At 44.7% G+C, this 23,006-nt stretch overlaps 1 protein-coding gene across 1 annotated transcript in view; it reads left to right on the forward strand.

Moving 5' to 3' along the window:
• Positions 1 to 1,790: 1,790 nt before the first annotated feature.
• Positions 1,791 to 23,006, forward strand: part of COPG2 (COPI coat complex subunit gamma 2) — a 36,042-nt gene continuing 14,826 nt past the window's right edge. Inside the window, exons 1-12 of the mRNA XM_074942720.1 lie at positions 1,791 to 1,921; positions 6,343 to 6,395; positions 7,231 to 7,311; positions 8,274 to 8,345; positions 12,519 to 12,598; positions 13,489 to 13,564; positions 14,119 to 14,211; positions 15,975 to 16,061; positions 19,223 to 19,380; positions 20,110 to 20,243; positions 21,233 to 21,300; positions 22,096 to 22,284. Of these exons, the coding sequence (XP_074798821.1) occupies positions 1,885 to 1,921; positions 6,343 to 6,395; positions 7,231 to 7,311; positions 8,274 to 8,345; positions 12,519 to 12,598; positions 13,489 to 13,564; positions 14,119 to 14,211; positions 15,975 to 16,061; positions 19,223 to 19,380; positions 20,110 to 20,243; positions 21,233 to 21,300; positions 22,096 to 22,284 (1,128 nt within the window). The 5' untranslated portion in view covers positions 1,791 to 1,884. The remainder of the gene's footprint in view (positions 1,922 to 6,342; positions 6,396 to 7,230; positions 7,312 to 8,273; positions 8,346 to 12,518; positions 12,599 to 13,488; positions 13,565 to 14,118; positions 14,212 to 15,974; positions 16,062 to 19,222; positions 19,381 to 20,109; positions 20,244 to 21,232; positions 21,301 to 22,095; positions 22,285 to 23,006) is intronic.

Raw genomic sequence — 23,006 nt, forward strand, 5'->3', positions numbered from 1 at the left:
CCAGAGACACTGTTTGTGGTGTTCCCTGCCACAGAGCGGGTTGATGTGTTTCCTTTAACCTTTCCCATTTTTCCTTATTCTTTTTAAAATTAATTGTTGATTAAATAAGTTGCATTTGCTTTAACTTGTATGTAATGGTCAGTGGGTCAGAGAAGTGCCCAGTGCAGAGAGAGTACCCCGGAGTGGGGACACCCTAGCCCCTGTCCTAGGTGACCACAGCAGGGTTGGGGGTCAAGCCCCCCAGGAATCCTGGGCCCAGCCTTGTTGGGGTTACGAGGACTCTGCCAGACAGGAGAGTGGAAGGGGAGTCCTCAAGGGCAAGGAGGCCACTGGTTAAAGGAAGTGGGAGCGAGGACTCAGATCCTTTCGCTAGCCCACTTCACCGGGGTAGTGCAGAAGCCAGGAAAGTTCCCCACAATAGTGGGACTATTCCCCCGCTTACATACACTACAAGTGCTACAGTTGAGTGCTGCAGCTAAACTGCTGTACTGTAGACCCTTACTACAGCAATGAAGGGGGCATTTTCCATCACTGCAGTAAATCCACCCCCTCGAGAGGAAGTAGGTGAATTGACAGAAGAATTCTTCCATCTACATAGCTGCAACTACAATGGGGGTTAGATCAACCTAACTATGTTGCAGAGACAGTGAAATTTTTCACAGTCCTGAGCAATATAGCTAGGTCGACCTAAGTTTTAGGTGTAGACCAGGCCATTCATGGTTACCTTTACCCACGTGAGCAGTCCACTGAAGACAGTGGGGGTGTGCATGAGTGCTGGTGTCTGCTCTATGGCTCAGAATGCAGGATCAAGGCCATGGTCTGTAAAGTGACCTGCATGTATACAGCTGTGTGTAGATTAGTGAGTGACTGATGGTTTCAGTGAGGCTGTGTGCATCCAGGGTGTAAAGCACTTTGGGTCTCTTCCCATCTAGCAATATAGAATAGTAGTTATCCCCAATATTCAGGATTAATTCTTCAACCGTTAATTGGGGAAACTACTCACTATTTTCTAAGTATTATGAAATTTTCAAAAAAATCTTTAAACAAAACTTTTGTTAAAGTTGCTGATCATTTTTATATGCATCTTTCCAGCGAGGGTTGCCAAGCCTCCGGGATTGTCCTGGTGTCTCCAGGAATTAAAGATTAAGCTTTAATTAAAAATAATGTCATCTGATGAAACCTCCAGGAATTCATCCAGTCAAAGTTGGTAGCCCTATTTCCAGCCTCTGGTGGGGCTTCGGCTCCAAAGCAAAGCTCATTGGGAGAGAAGGAGGGTTATGGGGAGAAGCTTGTCCTAAATGGCCCACCTTGATTATCATACACATTGTAAGGAGAGTGATCACTTTACATAAGCTATTACCAGCAGGAGAGTGGGGTGGGTGGAGAAAAAACCTTTTGTAGTGATTAATACCCATTTTTTCATGATTTGTGTGTATAAAAGCATCTTCTGTATTTTCCACAGTATGCATCCGATGAAGTGAGCTGTAGCTCACGAAAGCTTATGCTCAAATAAATTGGTTAGTCTCTAAGGTGCCACAAGTCCGCCTTTTCTTTTTGCGAATACAGACTAACAGGGCTGTTACTCTGAAACCTGTCCTAAATATGGGCTCTGTCCCTTTAAATGGGAACTCCCCCGCCCCCGCTTTCCTGAGGCACCCAAAGAGCGAAGGGGGCGTGTCCCGGACATGGTTGGTTGCGGCCAGCCTGGAAGGGGGCGAGGAACTAGGCGTCAGGCGAGGGGGCGTGGCTCCATGGTGACTGGCGGCTCCGCGGGCCAGTCACGTGGCGCGTTGCAGGGTTTGGAGGCGGGCCTTCCGGCGGGCGCTCCCTCCGGGCTCCGGCGGCTGCTCACGGCTCTGAGGGAGGCGAGCGCGCGGGCCCGGTATGATTAAGAAGTTCGACAAGAAGGACGAGGAGACCGGTACGGGGGAGGGGCCGCGGCCTGGGCGGGCAGGGGGCGCATGTCCAGCCGGTGCTGAGAGGCCCGCCCGGCTCTGCTCCCGCCCCCCTTCCCCGCTCCGGGCGGGCCCGGCCGGGTCCTCCTGGAGTGCCCGCGGGGGGCGGCAGACCGGGATCCGGCGCCTCAGCTGCCCCCGTGGGGCCCGCACGGGCTCGCGCTGGGGCCTAACTAGCTCTGCCGGGCTCCGTGGGGCGGCCCGGGGGAGGGCGGGTCTTTCCCCCCGCCCCGGGCGCGCTGCCGGGGCGGCCGCGGCGGTTAACGCTCCGCCCCGGGCCGGGCGGGGCCGTCGCCGCGGGCTTGGCTCAGGCCGCTAATCCGGAGTGCGCTGGGTGGCTGCGTGGTGCCCGGTTTATCCCGCTCTCCCCGGGCTTCGCAGGACAGTGGTTTCGGTGGCCTCGGAGGGCGTTTTTCCCAACCCGAGCCCCGGAGCTCGCTGAGCGCGCACCGTGACCCCGGGTGTCTGCAGAGCCCCCCAGGGGGCTGCGTGGTGCAGGCTGCTGATCCCCGGGTAACGCCGGCCTGTTGGCGGGCAGGGTCGAACCTGGGACTTCCGGGGCTTCCTGCAGGAGCCTCCACCGCAGGAGCGAAAAGCCACCTGGCTGTTAGCTAAGGCTGTGGAGCAGACTCATTAATCTCTCTCTCTCTCTCTCTCTAAGTGGTCTGGGTGCCACTAGATGGGACAGAGCACCGCATCCCTGCAGACACCAGGGCAGCCAGGAGCAGCAGCTGGGCACCGCAGGGAGGGGGCCGCTGCTGCTCCCCTGCCCCCCAGCCTCCACCCAGGAGGCTGTTGTGGCCCCGGAAAAATCCCCTAGTGTCCAGTGCAGCCACTGTGGCCGCATGCGAGAAACGCTACAATACCATGTGTGGAACAGGCTGGTGGCAGCTGGGATGTTCTCCATAGCCAAAGAGAAATTTGAACCAGTAGGGCTCATTTCTAGTGAGGTGTGCTGTCATATTAACGCTGCTAAACAACCCAATGCTTTGGGGGTTCCTAAGCCTGGGACGACCGGATGCTGGGGACTGGAAACGGTGGGAAATAATTGCCCTGTTCTGTTCATTCCCTCTGAAGCATCTGGCACTGGCCACTGATGGAAGACAGGATACTGGGCTAGCTGGACCAATGGTCAGACCCAATATGGCCATTCTTATGTCCTAACCCATCAGTGTGTTGGGCTGGAGGAACTGTGCTGTTTAAACTGTTTCATAGTAAATTTAAAATACCATTCAGTGTCCCGAATAAAGCTGTTGTCACATTCATGGTTTGGTCTCACTTCTACTGGGCAGGTATGCAGTGTAGTTGTAGCTGTGTCGGTTCCAAGATATTAGAGAGATAAGGTAAGAGACACAAGCTTTTGAGCCACACACAGCTCTTCTTTAGGTCTGGGAAAGGTATTCACAGTGTCACATCTGTTCCACCTTGTATTTAGCTGTGACACTGGGAGTATCTTTCCCAGACCTGAAGAAGAGCTCTATGTGGCTCAAAAACTTGTCTATCTCACCAGCAGAAGAGGGTCCAATAAATGATATTCTTGTCCACCTTGTCTCTCTGCTGGGCAGCGGTCAACATCATAAAAATAAAACATAGCAAGAGTGGCAACTGCAGTCAGTCTTATTGGCAGCCCCTCAGCAGTGAGGCCAAGAAGGAAATGAGTTTGGGGCCCAAATTACCTTGTCCATCTATACCACACTCACTGTAGTAATTAAAGTACACTGTCTATTCTGTGCTCATTACCATGGTAACTTGCATATGCTACACAGATCATTCAGTTGGTGGTGTAAAATTCTTTGTGGTCTAGTAGACATGTAGACAATTATGCTAGGGTTTGGAAAATAAATCTACTCACATGTGGGAAGCTTTCATGGGTGGCTAGGGGGAGCTAAGCCAGGAGTTTTTTCAGAATTTAAATTTAGCAAATTCTTCTAGACCCTCTAGTTTTTAAGATAATCTTCCAACAGGGAACTGTCATTTCCTAAGTCTGCAGACACAGTTCCATTGCCACTTTTGTTCCTCTGAGCTTTGCCGACAAACAGAAGAGTAGAATTAACAAGACTGCACAATTTTACTTCTGCTTTTCATAACCCTTTATACAGCAGTGAAACTGTCGAGAGTCTTATCAGTTGCCTGCTACCCTTGGTGTCAAGTAGCATGTCTACACTGCAGTTAGACACCTGCAGCTGGCCCCTGCCAGCTGACTTGGGCTCACTGGGCTCAGGCTAAGGTTTAATTGCTATGTAGCCATTTGGGCTCGGGCTGGAGCCCAGGCTCTAGGACCCTGGGAGGTGGGAGGGTCCCAGAGCTTAGGCTGCAGCCTAAGTCACAATGGGTATATCTATACTGCACTTAAAAACCCACACCCGGGCCAGCTGGCTCGGGCTTGGGTTTACTGGGGCTGCAGGGCTTTTTCATTGCAGTGTAGACTTCCAGGCTCAGGTCTGGGACCTTCCCACCTCACAGCCTGAGCCCAGAAGTCTACAGTGCAGTGAAACAGCTCTGCAACCTGAGCCCCACAAGCCCAAGTCAGCTGGCATGGGCCAGCTGCAGGTTTTTGATTGCAATGTAGACATACCCAATGTCTACACCGCAGTTAAACAGCCCCTTAGCCCAAGTCCTGCAAGCCTGAGTCAGCAGGCACAGGCCAACCATGGGTATCTAATTGCAGTGTAGACATACCCTTAGTAGCTGTAGAGCACAGGTAGTCAATTATCTTTTGTCAAAGTCCAAATTTCTTGGTCAAGGTCCAGACTCCAGATAAAATAATACAAAAATAACAATAATAATGATGATAATAAGTAGAAAAAAGATTTCGGAGTCCGTTCAAAAGCATCTGACTGTCTGGATTTGGCCCACGGTCCTCCTAGTGACTACCCCTGCTGTGGAGGCAGGAACTGGGATTATTAGCTAGAGAAGATGATCTAAAAGTCAGAGGTTAAGAGTGCCTATAAGCAGTATTCAGGGACAAGCACCCATGGTAGAAATGCAAGCACCTTTACCCTTCCTAGAGTTGGAGGTGACACTAGGGCTGGATTTTTCAATCAGATCGTTGTCCTTTGACCTTGCTGCTGGAGTTCCTCTTCCAATTTTTCATACCTACCTGTGGCTGGTAGGTTTAGTCTTCTGGTCAGTAGGTGTCTGGTAACTTTTCAAGGACTAGGCATATGCTATGGAATGTAACTTTTAATTTTCTAAGGGCAGGTTTTTTTTTTTATCATGCCCTATATTAATGTTTTGCTAAAGCTGCCCAGTGTTAGTGATTATTCCAGGTGTGGCCAAACTGAGGCGCATGAGCTCTTTTACAGTTGAAGTGTGGCTTGCAGAGCCCCCCACTATTCTCCAACTACCAGACTTGGGGAGAGGGAACTTGGGGCTTCTGCCCTGTGGTGGGGCTAGAGGCTTCTGCCTTGTGGGGAGTAGGGTCTTGGGGCTTAAGCTCTGTGCCCCAGCAGGAGCCACCCTGTAGGGCAGATTGTGCATGTCTTTTGGCTCTCGAACTTCTGAAGATTTTCGTATGTGGCTCAGAGGGTCAGTAAGTTTGGCCACCCCTGGATTATAGCGTGTGTAGTGGCAGTGCTATTTTGGCAGGTTACAAGTTTGTGTGAGTGAGGGGCAATGTATCAACCAATATGTGAGTGTTTCCAATGGCAAGAAGCAGCCTTATCCTAAGGTATTCCCTCCTTGTTACATCTAAGGCACATAAAGCAGTTGGGGTGGGAAGAAAGGGAGCTAGCAGCCTCACTTGGCGCTGATGCTGTGATAACTTCACCAATTGGCTAGCTGGAGACACTGTATTGAAAAATTTCAGAGTAACAGCCGTGTTAGTCTGTATTTGCAAAAAGAAGAGGAGCTCACGAAAGCTTATGCTCAAATAAATTGGTTAGTCTCTAAGGTGCCACAAGTACTCCTTTTCTTTTTGTATTGAAAGAGTTGGGTTTGGGGTTTTTTCCCCGCACCCTAAACAGGCAGCGCCTGAAACTAGCCTAGATGCTGCTCCTGGTGAACATCAGATCCTCAGATTGCAATGCTGCTTAGCAGCATTAAGAGCCACTTGACAGGTCGTTCTGCACAGTTCATAGTGAAAAGAAAAGGAGTACTTGTGGCATCTTAGAGACTAACCAATTTATCTGAGCATAAGTTTTCGTGAGCTACAGCTCACTTCATCGGATGCTGTAGCTCATGAAAGCTTATGCTCAAATAAATTGGTTAGTCTCTAAGGTGCCACAAGTACTCCTTTTCTTTTTGCGAATACAGACTAACACGGCTGCTACTCTGAAACAGTTCATAGTGAGATAGCTTATGGAAGTGTAAGAGTTAGCATTCTGTGCATTCAGTTCCATGGCATCTAGCACGTGGGTAACCATCTATGATTTGTTTTATTATTTAGGTAGTGGCTCCAATCCTTTCCAGCATTTGGAGAAGAGTGCTGTCCTTCAAGAGGTATGAACAGAAAGTTTATTATGTAAGTTGCTATAGCTTTGGGCTGGATGCTCTAGTGACCTAAGCAACAGATTTGAAATACCTGGACTTTGTGCAGTCAGTGGTTAAAACTGATGCACGGTCAATTAATCCTTCCAGGGTAGATACAATAAATTGAGTGCACATGCAGTTTACTGTGTGGGGATCTTTCAGGAAGACAGAGGACCTGTTTAATTTGCATGGACACTAAAGATCCAATGGCCCTTACTGAAGAGGCTTTTTTTCTGTGTCCCTATTGTCATGCCATGCAGCATGCTTTTCAGTAGTTCTTCGCCTGGCTACATCTGTGCACTTGAGAGGTGGCTAGCCGTATGTCACTGCAGTTATATGTATAAGATCTGTGAAGTGTTTGGGGCTCTTTTCACATTTATAGCTCTTTGCATCCAAAAATAGATTTGTTAATTTCACTTTCAGGTTCCCTTGCACTAGTACAATGCTTCTGAATTTGGTTGCAGATGCTGGAAAGGAAACTTTTAAAATCTAAACTAAACTGGCATACAGAAAACACACAGACTTCCAGTATTAATAGAATTGCCCAAGCTTTACCACTGATTGGCTATATGATTAGAACCTAGGAACCTGAGATCCAGTCCCTGGTTCAAATCACTTCAAAGGCATCTGTCTAAAACTGAGTCCATTTTTCAGCTAAGTGCTTTTATTAATTGGCATTCATGTTAAGGTGCAGTATACAATAAGACTGTTTGGGTGAAATGAGTTATCCTGATCCCATGGGGTGAGTGGGTAAATTGTTACCAATGAGTTATGCAATAATGCAATTTTTCTGCTTTGTCTGCAGGCTCGTATCTTTAATGAGACTCCCATAAATCCACGAAGATGTCTGCATATACTTACCAAGATCCTTTACTTACTGAACCAGGTAAGTGGATCTTCCTAACCCAAACACACACCTAGGATTAGTCTTTTCTGATAAAAAGTTTAGCATGAAAGAATTACTGTACTTCAAGGATAGCAAAACAACTTGTACTTTATGCTGTCAGTCTAGAGGGCAGCTTATTAAGGGTAACAAAAATTGAACCCTATTATATAATGTTATGATCTTAGTTTTGATTTTCAGCTTTCCTTGGTGGAGATGAGACACAGCTCACTGAAGCTTTTAAGACTTTTTATGATAGACTTCTGGGAGCTGCATCTCATTTATTCCTGTTCACAGTGATGCCGTATTAGCCAGAACCAGCCTTCTCTATATTGTAGAAATAGCCATGTTTAAACAAGAGTTTGAATGGTAAAATGGTTGGGTAATGATTGTCGCATGGTTCTTTCTTTGCCTATGTAGAGAACAGGACTCCGTGTTGAGGAATTATGTTTAGCTTAGATACCTAAATGTCTGTGAGTACATGAAATATGGCCTGACGGGGCAATATTTAATACTCAGGTGTGACCAGCAGGGATTACAAGGTCCAACATGTTCTGCCGTATCTGAATCAGCACAGGTTTTGTGTTGGGGAAATCCTAGGAGACTCTTCTTCTCAGTTGACGAAAACTTAAAACAAAAACCATAACCCCTGCTGCTGTAAAGACAGCAGAGGGAGCACAGGTTAATTAACAAACCCTGTTCCTGTTACTTTGCTGGTATCATGGATGATGCTCCTGTTGAAACAAGCTACGTAAAAAGTGTAATTAGATTGTCGTGTGCACTATAAGAAACACAAGGTGAAGAAGGGAGTGTTTCTAAAAAAGATTTTAAAAAAGAAAAAGGTTTAGAGGCAGAGGATGGAGTCCAAGGATCTAAGTGGGCATTAGACGAGAGAGAACTAAAAAGAGAAAGCTACTGGACTTTTGATTGGTCTCTAACGTCTGCTGCTTGCATGTTATCCGTAGGGTGAACATTTCGGAACTACTGAAGCCACAGAAGCCTTCTTTGCAATGACCAGATTATTTCAGTCTAATGATGTAAGTCTCTGTATTTAAGGAAAAATGTTTCACGTGCTGCGTTGTACCCTCAGTGGGATCTTTGTGAACCCTCTGATAGTAGCAGAAATTGTGAAGTGTTCATATATGGTCCCATTGCTCTGATATAAGTAGCTTAGATAGAGGAATGTGCTCAATTTGAAAGCACCATATGGGCCTTAGGTTTCTTGCCTCTCAAAATTAAGAAAGTGTTGTTTACAGACTAGAGCTCCAGCATTCCTTAGAAAGGCGTTTGACTCAACCTGCTAGGAGTAAAGGGATTAGAATGTTCTCAAAGCATTGGGTTAAGTCTTTGGCTAAGATGTATGTAGTATCCATTTAATATGTGATATGTTCTTCTTCGAGTGTTTCCTCAGGACCATTCCAACATAGGCGTGTGCTCACCCCGAGCACCGCCACAGGAAAGTTTTTCCCTCAGTAGTATCTGTCAGTTCAGCTCTGGTGCCCCTGGAGTCGTGTGCTCATAGCGCCGGTATAAAGGGCCCTGTTGACTTGCCACCCCCTTAGTTCCTTCTTTCAGCCCATGACGGTTGCTGGAACTGTGTTTTGTTCTTGCTTCTGCAAGTACTCCCCAGTGGAATATCTCTACTCTTGGTGTATATAGTTTATTGTAGTTTAGCAGTAAGTTTCAGTTATTAGTTAGTTAACCCCGCTAAGTGGGGTTAACCGCCCCGAGCACCGGGGCATGCCTTGGTCTCTGGGCTTTAAGCCTTGTGATTCTTGTCATAAGCCTATACCTGTGAGTGACCCCCATTCCAGCTGCCTTAAGTGCCTAGGGGAAGCTTATGTGCGGGAGCAGTGCAAGATTTGTAGGGAATTTAAGCCTTGCGCCAAGAAGGATAGGGGCACTAGACTTCGCTCTGTCCTCCTGGAGACAGTGCTCCAACCTCCAGCACACTCGGACTCGGCACCAACTACCTCAGCCTAGGTGAGGAGCACCCTGGCTTCGCTTCGAGACACCTGGTGTCATTCCTCATCTCTGGTTCCGAGGAGAGACACTCCGACTTCATCTAAGGAACCCCAGCACTGTCGGGCATTTTCAGGGCCCAAGAAGGATGCGCAGGCAAGAGACACTAGGCACTCTTCAACATCGCCAGTGCCTCAGTGTCAGGCTGATCACCAACACTGAGATCGGTGCCACAGAGGGATACTGTCAGGGTACGACCCAGGTCGGGCCACCCTGTGGCACTGGCATCCCATGCCATGCCATTGATTCCAGTCCTGGAACGGGAGCTGTTGAATCCGGCACGGATAGACTCGCCATTGCGAGAGAGGCACCAGAGCCCCATGATCCTACCGGTGTGGTTGACAGTGCAGGCCTTCATGGCGGCAAGGGACTTACTGGTGCTACTGGTACAGTCGTCCCCAGCCATACGGGAACTGTTGAGGGCAGCACCGACAGGGCAGACCTCTGCAGGCTCGAGGCCACAGATAGTTTCGAAGGAAAAACCAGCCATGATGGCTCAGTCCCTGTCCCCTTCCTCCTGGCACCGTTCACCGGCACCGGTCAGCACTGCTACAGCCTGGTCTTTGGAGGGATCAGTGATGGACTCGGACGTGGAGTCTTACGTCTTGCGAAGGAGCTGGCACTGCCAGTCTAGATACTATCTGGCTGTGGCCCCGAGTCAAGGGGTCCCACTGGTGGCATGGTCACCGGGGCAGTGGCAGTTCCCCATGCAGTGGTCTTTCTGGAACCCTTGGCATTCCCAGTGCAACTGGGGTCCCATTCCAGGAGGTCATGTTCGGTGGCTTTGGAGCCCGGACAACCTCCAGCACCAGAACATGATCCAGGCTCCGTTACCAAGACTAGTGCCATGTATCATGAAATGGTACCACAGGATCTGGATGGTGCCGAGGGCAAAGAGTAGAGCCGGTCCAAGCATCCTCCTCTTCCCCCAATGAGGCTGTCACGTGAACTGATATTCTGTCCCTGTAGGAGGATTATAAGGCACATGAAGAGCTTCTAAGGAGGGTAGCTCAAAATCTGGGGATCCAGGTGGAGGAAATTAGGGAATCCTCCCACTCTTTTGTGGACATAGTTGCGGCAACGGGCCCCGCAAGAGATGCGCTGCCCCTGAACGATGGAGCCATGGAGCCCATCAAGGTTATGTGGCAGACCCCGGCGTCCCTGCAGCCGATGGCAAAAAGGACTGAGGGGAAATATTTTTTCCCGGCAAAAGGGTTTGAGTTCCTGTACATGCACCCACCACTGGGTTCATTGGTGGTGTCGGCTGCCAACGAGCGGGAAAGGCAGGGCCAACAGGAACCAACACTGAAGGCCAAGGATGCCAAAAAGTTAGACCTTTTTGGGAGGAAGGTCTATTTGACAGGGGGTCTCTAGCTCAGGATTACCAGCCAGCAGGCACTCCTGAGCAGGTACCATTTCAACTCCTGGGACTCTGAGGAAAAGTTTAAGGAGTTGCCACCTCAGGAAGCAAGAGTTCGCGACTCTCATAAAGGAAGGCATGGCTGCGGCAAAGGCGTCCCTGCAGGCATCCCTGGGTGCAGCGGACTCAGCAGCCCACTCCAAGGCTTCGGCGGTCACAATGCGCGTTCGTGGCACAGGTTCCTATCCAGGACATCTGTAGAGCAACAACGTTGTCTTCGGTCCACGCTTTTGCATCTCACTGTGCCATCACTCAGCAGGCCAGAGATGACACTGGATTTGGCAGAGCAGTGCTACAATCTGCTTGTCAATGAACTCCAAACCCACCTCCTACACATGCTTGGGAGTCAGCTGCGTTGGCATGGACATGAGCAAGCACTCAAAAAAGAAAAAAATGATTACTAACCTTCCATAACTGTTGTTCTTTGAGATATGTTGCTCATGTCCATTCCAAAACCCACCTTCCTACCCCTTTGTCGGAGTTAGTCAGCAAGAAGGAACTGAGGAGGTGGCGGGTTGGCAGGGCCCTTTATGCTGGCGCTTAAGTGCACAACTCAAGGGGGCAACAGAGCCAACACAACAGATACCACTGAGGGAAAAACTTTCCAGTGGCGGTGCTTAGGGCGAGCACACACCTACATTGGAATGGACATGAACAACACGTGTCGAAGAACAATGGTTATGGAAGGTTAGTAACCGAATTTTCTCTGAGGAAGCATGGGAAAATCGTATCGTCTCAGGGGGTGGACTGAGTCTGATGGGTCTCTTTCATCCCTGCTAGAATTCTAACTTACTGGTTTTTTTAGTGTATTAATCATAGGGAACGTTTTATAAGCAACCTTATAAGAACATAAGAATGGCCAAACTGGGTCACACCAATGGTCCAACTACCCCAGTATCCCGTCTTCTGATGGCCAGCGTCAGGTGCTTCAGAGTGCTTCTGCCCGGACGCAAAATATCACAAATGTCAGATTTTTGTGACCTTTCTTAAATCCAGATTCTGCAGTACCAATTTCTCTTGTACCATGAGCCTATTAGGCTTCATCAGTTGCCTTCAAATAGTTAAATTTAGAGTGTAAATCATTGATATTTTGTGCATATTTCTTCCATTTGAAAATTGGAAATGGGGAGACTTGCTGAAAAGTTTCTAATTTAATTATAATACACAGTACGAGTGACTATCTCAGTACTGAACAGTCTTAAAATGTGATTTCTGTCATGGCTAACCAGTGAAACCTATTGCTTAGCCCGTGAAATCTCTTGCGGTTCTCTATGATCTGCACAAAGTCCCATTTAAAGTAATATCACATTGATTTAACTTAATGATAATGAAGGGTCAAAACTTGCTCTGTTAAAACTCTAGCTACTGTAGATTAAAATAACCAAAAAAATTTAACCTTGAAAAATGAATAACCACTTTAGCAAGTTTCACAAAAATTTTATGCTGGTATCAGAAGTATACAGGCTAAACTAACAGTATTCTAGCCTAGTCTGCCTCACCAGTGTGGACAGGCATATTGTACAAGCCAAGTTATTCTATGGATTTGGGCAATAACATGAAACATGGCGGGAACCCTGTTAGCAGGAGTGTGTAGCTTCCAAGTTTCTAGTCTCTGTATAAGCAGTTTTCTATGAAAGTTGCTACAGTGGTTAGTATTATTTTTAAGATCATATAATTGGAGGGAGGAGTATTTGTCTATAGTAACTAGAGTTAAATATTGTTTCTGAGTAGACAAGTCTTAATGCTTTTTGTGATTAAACGCCCACAGCAAACCTTAAGAAGAATGTGCTACCTTACTATCAAAGAGATGGCCAACATTTCTGAGGATGTCATCATTGTCACCAGCAGGTATAAAAATCCAGCTACAGGTTTCTAAAGCAAATAATTAAATATTACTGTATTGTTACTTCAGCTGCAGCATTTTTCACAAGGTTGGCTCCCTGATCTGTATAAAGTGGACAGCCAGGGAAACTAAATATGTTCTGTGAAATCAGGTACATCATCAGATCTACAAAGTGAGCTATTAACTTCTTTAAGCTGTGGTTGTAAACAGAAGAGAGACTAAAGCATAAAATGATTATTTCATGCTAAGCATATCTTCTCCCTGTCATAGCTGCTTAATGTTTCTGACAAAAACAAGCTTGTACCTTCCTGTTCACCCTTCAGAGACAATGCAGCTGTGGGAGATTGAACTGAGTTATAGTCTGACTGACTTCATCAACAGAACTGTCAGGTTCTGGCCACAGAATCTTTGTCACTGTATGTAACTAATGTAAGAGCCAGACTCCAGACAGATTTTCAGATCCTAGATAGAACGGGTAGCTTGGCAGTTGGAAAGAAGTAATATTTTTGACTAGTAAACCTAACAAATTAGCCATTAAACATGTTGTTTTTAGTGTCAACATCCATGGAGCTAGAGGAAACAGGAATATAGGAGGACAGCCAATCTTGTCCAAAAAAATCAAGTCCTAGACTTATGGCAATGGAATCTTTTTAGTTTATGTTCTGTATTATGGATTTGTGTACTTCCGCTCTGTAGCGCCAAATGTTAATAATTTTCAAATGACTCTCAGGTGCTGTCTAGCCAACAGTGGGTCTTAGCAGTTGCATGGTAATAACTTGAATGATGGCTTATAAAAATAACAAGCTATGTTTTTTTAGAAGGGATGTGGTACCGTAATATAAATATTTAATAATATAATAACAATGATATTAACAGTCTGTTTTAATTATTCTAGTTTGACCAAAGACATGACTGGGAAGGAAGATGTATACCGAGGCCCGGCCATTAGAGCTCTCTGCAGAATCACTGATGTAAGTACAGAACAATCCCATGAGTGAGGGAGAGAATCGGTTTGGGTGGGTTTGGAGAAGAGGAACATCTCTTTTGCAGAATGCCCTGTGGGAGTAATGAGCAGCCACCTTGGGCAGAACTGTTTTTAAAGAATCAGGTTTAGATCTAGTTTTACCACTCCAACAGATGTGCCAAAACTTCTCTCTAACTCCACAGAGAAGCATCTTGGCTAGCAGACTGAACATGGGATTAGGAGACAAGAATTTTGGAGTTTTAATTCCAGCTCCAACACTGCCTTGCTCTGTAGCTTTGGTCAACTTAACTTCCAGGGAGGAAGCACGCTCTGCTTGGCTATCTCACAGAGGTGCGTGTTGCAAGGATTGACTGTAATGTCATTAAAGCAGTCTGAAGGTGCCATTTTCAAGGTGCATGTTTTGTTCCCTAGTTGTATTTGTAAATATATGCAAATACTATGTATATTTTTGTGTCTCTTTGAAATTACATTGGTTAGTGCATTGGTCACCTCCTGCTTCTAGAAATGAACATCAAGTGTTGCTTTTCTTTCCTTTCATAGGGTACAATGTTGCAGGCCATTGAGAGGTACATGAAGCAGGCCATTGTGGATAAAGTCCCCAGTGTATCGAGTTCTGCTCTAGTGTCTTCCTTAGTAAGTGCAGAAATAGCATTACATTAATCTGGTTTATTTAGTTATGACAGGGGAAGGGTTGTGTGTTCTATGTATCGCTCTGCCCTGCCTTCATGTTAGCTATTGTTCCTCCTCCTATTTCCCTTCTCTTTGCCCCGTCCTGTCTTCTCCTACTTAGGGGTTTCTGCCTTTCACTTCCTATGCCCCAAGCAAGCGTCTTCCTTAGCACTAACTACTTCTATTCCATATCTTAATAGCTTGTTTCGTGTTTGGGTTTAATTTAGAGCATTTGCTCCTCTGGGCAGGAACCTGGTCTCCCTGCATGTTTGCAAGTGCTGCGCCCACCTGTGTCTCTGTATAAATAAGAAATGTTTATCAATTCTGTTAATATTTAAGTACCAACAAGCATGCTTGGTTCTGTACAACCACTGATGGTCTCTGCCCTGATAACCCTACAGTCTAAGACGAACATAGAGAGGACAAGATGCACTGGGAGCCCTGGAGGAAGGAATTAGCTTTATATTTGTATTGTAATCTCCCTCCCTCCTCCTCTTAAGCAGTGTTGGGTGGGAGAAGGTGCTTGGCATGGTGCCAGGGGGAAATGAGGGTGAGGGCCTGTATTGTAGTTTGTATTTAACATGTTTATTATGGTAGTGCCTAAGGGTCACCAAAGCATAGGCCCCATTGTGTTAGGCACTGTATCAACACAGAGTGGGAGATGGTCCCTGCCCCAAAGAGCATACAGGCTAAATAGACAGACTCAGTGTGAGAAAAGTGGTAGAACATACCAGCAGAGTGAACAATGTGATGGCAGCAAATGTCAGGTTAGTTCCGCAATTTTTTGGTATGTGATTTTACTTAGGAGGGGATCAAGTAGATGGAAAGAAAGCAGAAGGGAAGGTGTATGAGGCAGGCAGGGCAGGGGAGAAGAGGGGCAGCTGTTGAATGAAGCTGAGGTGAAGACACTGGCTGTTTGCACCAACCTTCTTCCTCCCTCACAATCAGCGGAGCGCAAAGAAAGGCCAATTAAAACTCTATAGTTCTCTGAATGTGCAGAGATCCAAAGATCCCTGCTTTGGCTGGTTCTGCCCCTACCAGCTAGAGTCTCTGGCTGGTTCTTCTCAGCAACCCACATGGGTGGGAGGGGAGGCATCACTTGGGTCCTAGTGCCCCAGAGTTTGGAGGGTCTCACTGCACAGTTTTGTGTGCTGGGGGGAAGTGGTGGCTCCAGCTGGGTCCCATTGTACTCCGTTAGCCCAGGGCAGCAGTCCCTGGGATTGGGAGATGCACGTAAGGAAGGCACAGGGAGGAGGACATGTAGAGCAATAAGGCTGGTGTCATCATTAGAGCAAAGGGGGAGAGGAGGCGCATGGTACACAAGGCCCCATAGGTAGGCAGGAGTAGAGCTGTGCAGGGTCTTGAAAGTTGGAACAGAAAGTTGCATTTGTGGCCAGTATTAGAGCTTTCTATGGGGCTAAAGGGATAGGGTGATAGACAGTTTTAGTGCTTTCTCCTCTCTTGTTCCAACATTAATAAAAGCTCCCATCTTAGTTGCTTTTATGTACAGGTGTCAGCATTTAACAGAATGCAAAATACAAATTAGTTATTGCAGGGGATCTTATCTCTTTGTCTCAATGGCTTGGAGCAGAGTCCTAGATAGATAAATCATGCTTTATGCTAGTAATTTTTCTTAAAACTTCCCAGTAAATTATCATTATAAAAAAGGTGCTTGTAAAAGTCCATGTGGTTGGTTAGTTTATAACGTTCTTTGTTTCTACTCCTAGCACATGATGAAGATAAGTTATGATGTGGTCAAACGGTGGATCAACGAAGCCCAAGAAGCTGCTTCTAGTGACAACATCATGGTGCAGGTATGTTTCAGAGCATAAGGTTGGTGTATCATGAAGTGCGATAAACATGCTATACCATGCTTGTGGTTTTCTGTAATTTTTTTAATAAGTCCATGGAGTCTGTATTTCAGAGCTTAATTTAGCTGATAGAACAATGCTTAAATAATGGGAAGCACTACCCTTAGGCCCTGATCCTGCCATGTGATATGGTGGGCAGATGTCCATTAACTTATGTGGGAGAGGGTGGGTGAAGGGGTCCATCCTCATACAACACATTACAGGATCAGGACCCTATTCATTTGTTCATTCAGTGTCACTAATCACTGTAAGTAGCAGAAAATGTTAAGTTATTGAAGTAATTATTGCAATTAGTAAAATTCATGACACCAGTCAATGTGATTACACTTAGAAAATTGCCTCTAACTTGCCATTCAAACTAATGGAGAATTTTTAAAAACACCTGGACTTTCAGCAAAAGTAGGCATCCTTTTCATTTTTAGGAAATCGTGAAAAATGAGTATAAAAAAACTATATGCAGTTTCTCCACAATTACAATGTTAGCTTCTTAATTATATGTACAGTTTGGTATAGCCGTCTACCTTTTCCCCACTAATTTTCTCTGGTGGTTGGGATCCTATTTTGCTGAATTCGTGACCCGTCCAGATAGAAGGAGTTTTGTTTTGAATTTGAAATCTCTTCAGGGATTAATCTCAATGAATCAAGACAAAAAACAAGAGATGTAGGGATTTTTTGATAAGAAAACTTCGTTAGGATGAATGGAAAGACCTTAAGTCTGGCCTTTTAAAAAAAATCTGTGTGTGTGTTTGTATAGGGACGGTTTTTAAATAAGTCTCTCTGGGAGCTAGGAAATGTAAAAATAATCATTGAAGGTTTAGGGCATAATTGAGCTGACAACAGTTGGTATTTAGATCCTTACCTAAACACACAAACCTACAACTATGGATTTGTGACTTTCCAGATTCAGCTATTTATTAAGCCTTGATATAAATTAGGGTTGTTGATTAATTGCAGTTAACTCACGCGATTAACTAAAAAATTTAATCGCGATTAATCACCTTTTTAATTGCACTGTTAAACAATAGAATACCAATTGAAATTTATTAAATATTTTGGATGTTTTTCCTACATTTTCATATATATATTGTATTCAGTGTTGTAATTGAAATCAAAGTGTATATTATTTTTATTACAAATATTTGCCCTGTAAAATGATAAACAAAAGAAATAGTATTTTTTAATTCACCTCATACAGGTACTGTAGTGCAGTCTTTTTGTCGTGTAAGTGCAACTTACAAATGTAGATTTTTTTGTTACATAATTGTACTAAAAAAAACTATGTAAAACTTCAGAGCCTACATGTCCACTCAGTCCTACTTGTTCAGCCAGTCGTTAAGACAGATCCAATTTGTTTATATTACAGGAGATAATGCTGCGCTCTTCTTATTTACAGTGTCACCAGAAAGTGGGAACAGGCATTTGCGTGGTACTTTTGTAGCTGGCATTGCCAGTTATTTACATGCCAGATATGCTAAACGTTCGTATGCCCCTTCATTCTTTGGTTAGCATTGCAGAGGACATGCTTCCATGCTGATGACGCTTGTTAAAAAAACAATGCGTTAATTAAATTTGTGACTGAACTTCTTGGGAGAGAATTGTATGTCCCCTGCTCTGTTTTACCCGCATTCTGCCATATATTACTTGTTATAACAGTCTCGGATGATGACCCAGCACATGTTGTTCATTTTAAGAACACTTTCACTTCAGATTTCACAAAACACAAAGAAGGTACCAATGTGAGATTTCTAAAGATAGCTACAGCACTTGACCCAAGGTTTAAGACTCTGAAGTACCTTCCAAAATCTGAGAGGGACGAGGTGTGGAATATGCTTTCAGAAGAGCACCACTCCGATGTGAAAACTACAGAATCCGGACCACCAAAAAAGAAAATCAACCTTCTGCAGGTGGCATCTGACTCTGATGATGAAAATGAACATGCGTTAGTCCATGCTGCTTTCGATCGTTATTGCGCAGAATCCGTCATCAGCATGGACGCATGTCCCCTGGAATAGTGGTTGAAGCACGAAGGGACATATGCATCTTTAGCGCATCTGGCACATAAATATCTTGTAACCCGTCTACCATAGTGCCATGAGAACACCTGTTCTCACTTTCAGATGACCTTGTAAACAAGAAGCGGGCAGCATTATCTCCTTTATTGTAAACAAACTCGTTTGTCTGAGCAATTGGGTGAACAAGAAGTAGGACTGAGTGGACTTGCAAGCTCTAAAATTTTACATTGTTTTATTTTTGAATGCAGTTTTTTTTGTATATAATTCTACGTTTGTAAGTTCAACTTTCATGATAAAGAGATTGCACTACAGTACTTGTATTAGGTGAATTGAAAAATACTATTTATTTTGGTTTTTTAGAGTGCAAATATTTGTAATCAAAAATAAATATAATGTGAGAACTGTACACTTTGTATTCTGTGTTGTAATTGAAATCAATATATTTGAAAATGTAGAAAACATCCAAAAATATTTAAATAAATGGTATTCTGTTATTGTTTAACATTGCGATTAATCGTGATTAATTTTTTTAATCCCTTGACAGCCCTAATATAAATTAATCTACTCAGGAGAAAAAGCTTGCGCAGTAATTAGAAGGCAAAATAAAGCAATCCCACTTTGGGATCACTCTATAAAATGGGGATAATACTTCGCTGCTTCAAGGGCGTTGGCTGAGTTATTTGATGTTTGTAAAGCTGTTGGGAGCCCCACAGATGGAAGGTGCATTGGAAATGCACATATTGTTTCTATACAGCCTGGTTTTGTAAATGGGTACATTTGATGTTCCAGTGGCAAGCCCCATCAGGGTGGTGGACGGGTTGGTTTTATAGATCTTTCCCTCTCTAATATCTGGTTCTGACATCCTTACCTTTAAGGACCATGCGGGAACAGCTGGAACTGTAGTTCTAATCATTTGTGAGTAACTTGTTTTCATATAAATATGACAAGGTACTTTTAGGAAATAGCTGGTCTGGTTACTTGTGGCACTCAGAAAATGTGGCAATATCAAATCCTTCCTAAGGGAACATGTATTTAAGGTATTTAGTTTTGTTAGGGACTGTCCTTATGTGTATTTTCCCTCTGATTTTGTAGTATCATGCATTGGGGCTGCTTTACCACCTCAGGAAGAATGATCGCCTTGCAGTTTCCAAGATGCTGAATAAATTCACCAAATCTGGACTGAAATCTCAATTTGCATACTGCATGCTGATCCGAATTGCCAGCCGGCTTCTGAAAGAGTCTGAAGAGGGGTAAGAGGAGAATCAACCATCTAAAAATACGGTGGTGTATAAACACTAAGAATAGAGAAACGACTTGGGGTGATCCAACAGAGTGTAACTAGGAGCAAAGGGATAGATTAGACTGAATTTCAAAAAAAAGCTTCCTGACCGTGTGCTTTTTCATTGTGGCAGTCTCCCCCAAGGGAATTGGGGAGCCCCTGCTATTTGGGACACTTAAAACAAGACTGGACAGCAATAAAAAAATCCATTAAGAATCTATCTGTACTGGCAGAGAGATGGACTGGTTGATCAGAGGTCTCTTTCCATCTTTGATTTCTCATCCTAGTAGAATAAAGGTTGTGCTGCTTAGGACTTTAAGCTCTGGATTGAGGGTCCTTTATCAGTGAAACCTGTTGCTTACTGGGTGTAACATACAATAAATATCAAGATGTTTCTCTTCTAAATGTATCCCTTCTGACTTGTTGAATATGGAGTGAGTGTCTGGACATATTTAGAGATTAATGTACTCGCTAATAGAACCATACTATAGTGTGCTATTGGGTATCCTGACCTATGTTCTAGCAGAGTCAATACTGTAACTTATGACTTTAGCTTAAAAAAAATCTGATTGCATGTCTGTCCCCAGATAAGAGATCCGTATAGTGTTGTAGCAGAACTTGTTAATAAATATTTCATCACGTTACTATGAAATAAAGAGTGCCTCTGTTTGAAATTGTATGCACTCCATTTCATTGGCAGGCACGAAAGTCCATTGTTTGACTTCATTGAGAGCTGTCTGCGAAATAAACATGAGATGGTTATTTACGAAGCTGCCTCTGCAATCATCCATCTTCCAAACTGCACACCAAGGGAGCTGGCCCCTGCTGTGTCAGGTCAGTCAAGGAATGAACCCTTTGTGCCCTCTGCTGCTGGGATGTTCTGGAAATACTTTATTGCTGCACGATTTGTTGGCTAAGATATTTTAACAGTGAAGGAGATCAGGGTAGGTTTGGTTTGTCATACTGTAGGACTAAGGCTAGGCAAGGTGGCAGATCACGTAACCAAGAAATTGAAGTGTAACATCTGCTATACTATACATTAAAATATTAACTACTAACAAGAATACATTTTCTCTCTCATATCTGCAACTGTAATTTTTCCTGACTCTCTCCTAAATTAGAAACAATTGGATGGGAAATGACTTGGGCTTTGGGTGAAAGAGAAGGGTCAAGAGCCTGGTCACCAAAAAGGGACAGAATACTTTATCCTCTCCCTAACTAAGGGAAGTCAGGGTGTGGGGAAGGGACAGAGGAAGATTTTGAGGAGGGTGGATTGGTAGATATGAACTCCAGGTGGTAGAAAAGCTCATGTCTTTGAAATAAGCTGAAAACTGGGAGGTGAAATTTAAATTGGATTGGGAGACTAGGAAACTGTTGATGGATGGTGAATGTAACAGTATGAGGAGATAGATAGCAATACATATTTGACTAGAACCTTTAAATGCCCCAACAGTAGAGCCAACCTATGTGTGCGGACTACTGGACATTCTTCTCTCTAGTTGCCCCTGCTTCTTCCAGGTGTATCTCTTTCTCAGCATCAGATGTGGGTGAAACTGACTGGAACTGTGCGATGCTTATGTGTTTCGCTCTGTGTACTGGAGTGTGGTAGTTCTGCGTCATTCAGAACCTGTTACCCCTTGTATGTCATCTGAAGTAGTTCTCTGCTGCACTCTTGAAGTATATCCTGGTCACAAGGTTATTGGTCTTTTCTCCCAGGCATGTTAGCGTCTGGATTTGCAGCACTGGAAGCCAGTGACTGTTGAAACACTCTACTCTGTAAACTCCTACATCATAAGTCACTTCTCTAAATGCTTTATTTTCAGTGTTGCAGCTCTTCTGTAGTTCTCCCAAACCTGTCTTGAGATATGCAGCTGTAAGGACCCTTAACAAGGTGAGTTTCTGAGATCTCTTAAGCAAGTGTTAAGGTATAAATCTTAGTGTGCAAAGCAAAGCATTAAAGGAAACCAAACTTCTGTGCTGAAAGGTGTTTCCTAAGGAAGTAGGACTGTTACTCATGTAATTACTTTATGAGCAGTCTCTCCATGCTGACAGATCAGCCTTCCACTACAACAAAAAACTATCCGATAGTAGTCAGGCTAGTGATGCTCAGTTGTGGATCAAGGGACTCATGACACCTTATAGTTGGATAACTTGTGATCTGCTATGGCTATAAATCAGTGCTTTCTACCATAGGAAAGTAGGGATTCTGAAGTTTGGAGTACAAAGCATTAATCTCTAACTCTCGTGGTTTGGCTGCCTGTATTTAGTGTCTGAACTGGAAGAGTGTGGAGCGAGTAAAACAGTAATCTGACCTGATTTCAAGCTGGCAAACTGCAAAGGTTAGGAACACATAAATAGAGCAACACCAGTGCTTACCACACCAACCAACCCTTCCAAGTGTCCTGCGCTGATGTAGGGTGTGTAACCATGTCTCCCTCTACTTCTGGCTCCGCTCGTTATAACTACCTGCTATTTACAGCTAAAGGAGTTTTCTGCAGCTCAAGTGAGAGCCTGAGGCCTGTGTGTTTTGAAGATCAAGGGGTCTGGTGTGGTCCCTGCTGACAGCCATGGCCTATGTATATGTGGCCAGTTTGTTCTGCAAGCACTAGGCCCCGATGAATGAACAGAAAGCAAATGTTCTGATCCTTGCTCTAGTATATTATTGACAGATTTTTTTTCTTTCCAGGTGGCTATGAAGCACCCATCCGCAGTAACTGCCTGCAACCTGGACCTGGAAAACCTGATTACTGACTCAAACCGCAGCATCGCTACTCTGGCCATCACCACACTCCTGAAAACAGGGAGCGAGAGCAGTGTAGACAGGCTCATGAAACAGATCTCCTCCTTTGTGTCAGAAATATCAGATGAGTTTAAGGTGAGGCATGGGAGGCCTTTGACCTTTACTATTGCAGATTTTCCTCCTCCTGTTTTGTGAAGCTTTCCCAGTTGCAGAGAAGCCTTCAGTCATTTAGCCTTATACCATGAAGCCAGCTGGCGTTTCTTGAGATACAGTCTGTTAAAAGCAGAGGGCCACCTTTCTGCTTCTCTTCCTTTTCCCCAAAGAGCCTATGGGATAAGAAACACTCTCTCTGTCTGCTGTTGACTGAACTACAATGCACTCTAAGCACCATTGTAGCAAGGAACTGTCGATTGTAACGGTCTTGTGGGAGGAAGGATGGTTTTAAGTTTTGATAATGATCTTTATGTATATCCAGCACATCTGACCCAGGTGTACCCCAGCACACTTTAATGTCTGATAGTTCACACAGTCTCTAAACTATATCAAATTCCAGAAAAAACCTACTAAGGCGGGTCATTCGACAGGAAATACCAAAATGAAGGCTGCCTACACATTCTTACCTCTGCCCTCTGTGTACTTCCGATCAGTCTTTAATAGCATAATCACATCCTATTTCTCTGGACCCCAGAATGAGGCAGAGATCTGCAGGAGATGCTCCTCTTAACATCATTGGTTAATTTGTCCCCCATGGGGTATGGGAAGACACACACTATAACGATTCAGGAATTGCTTCACCCGTCACACACACCCAGTGAAATGTAGTTGCTGAGATGTGGCAACTGTCTACCTGTGCACAA

The sequence above is a fragment of the Natator depressus genome, chromosome 1, assembly GCF_965152275.1.
Source record: "Natator depressus isolate rNatDep1 chromosome 1, rNatDep2.hap1, whole genome shotgun sequence".
NCBI lineage: Eukaryota > Metazoa > Chordata > Testudines > Cheloniidae > Natator > Natator depressus.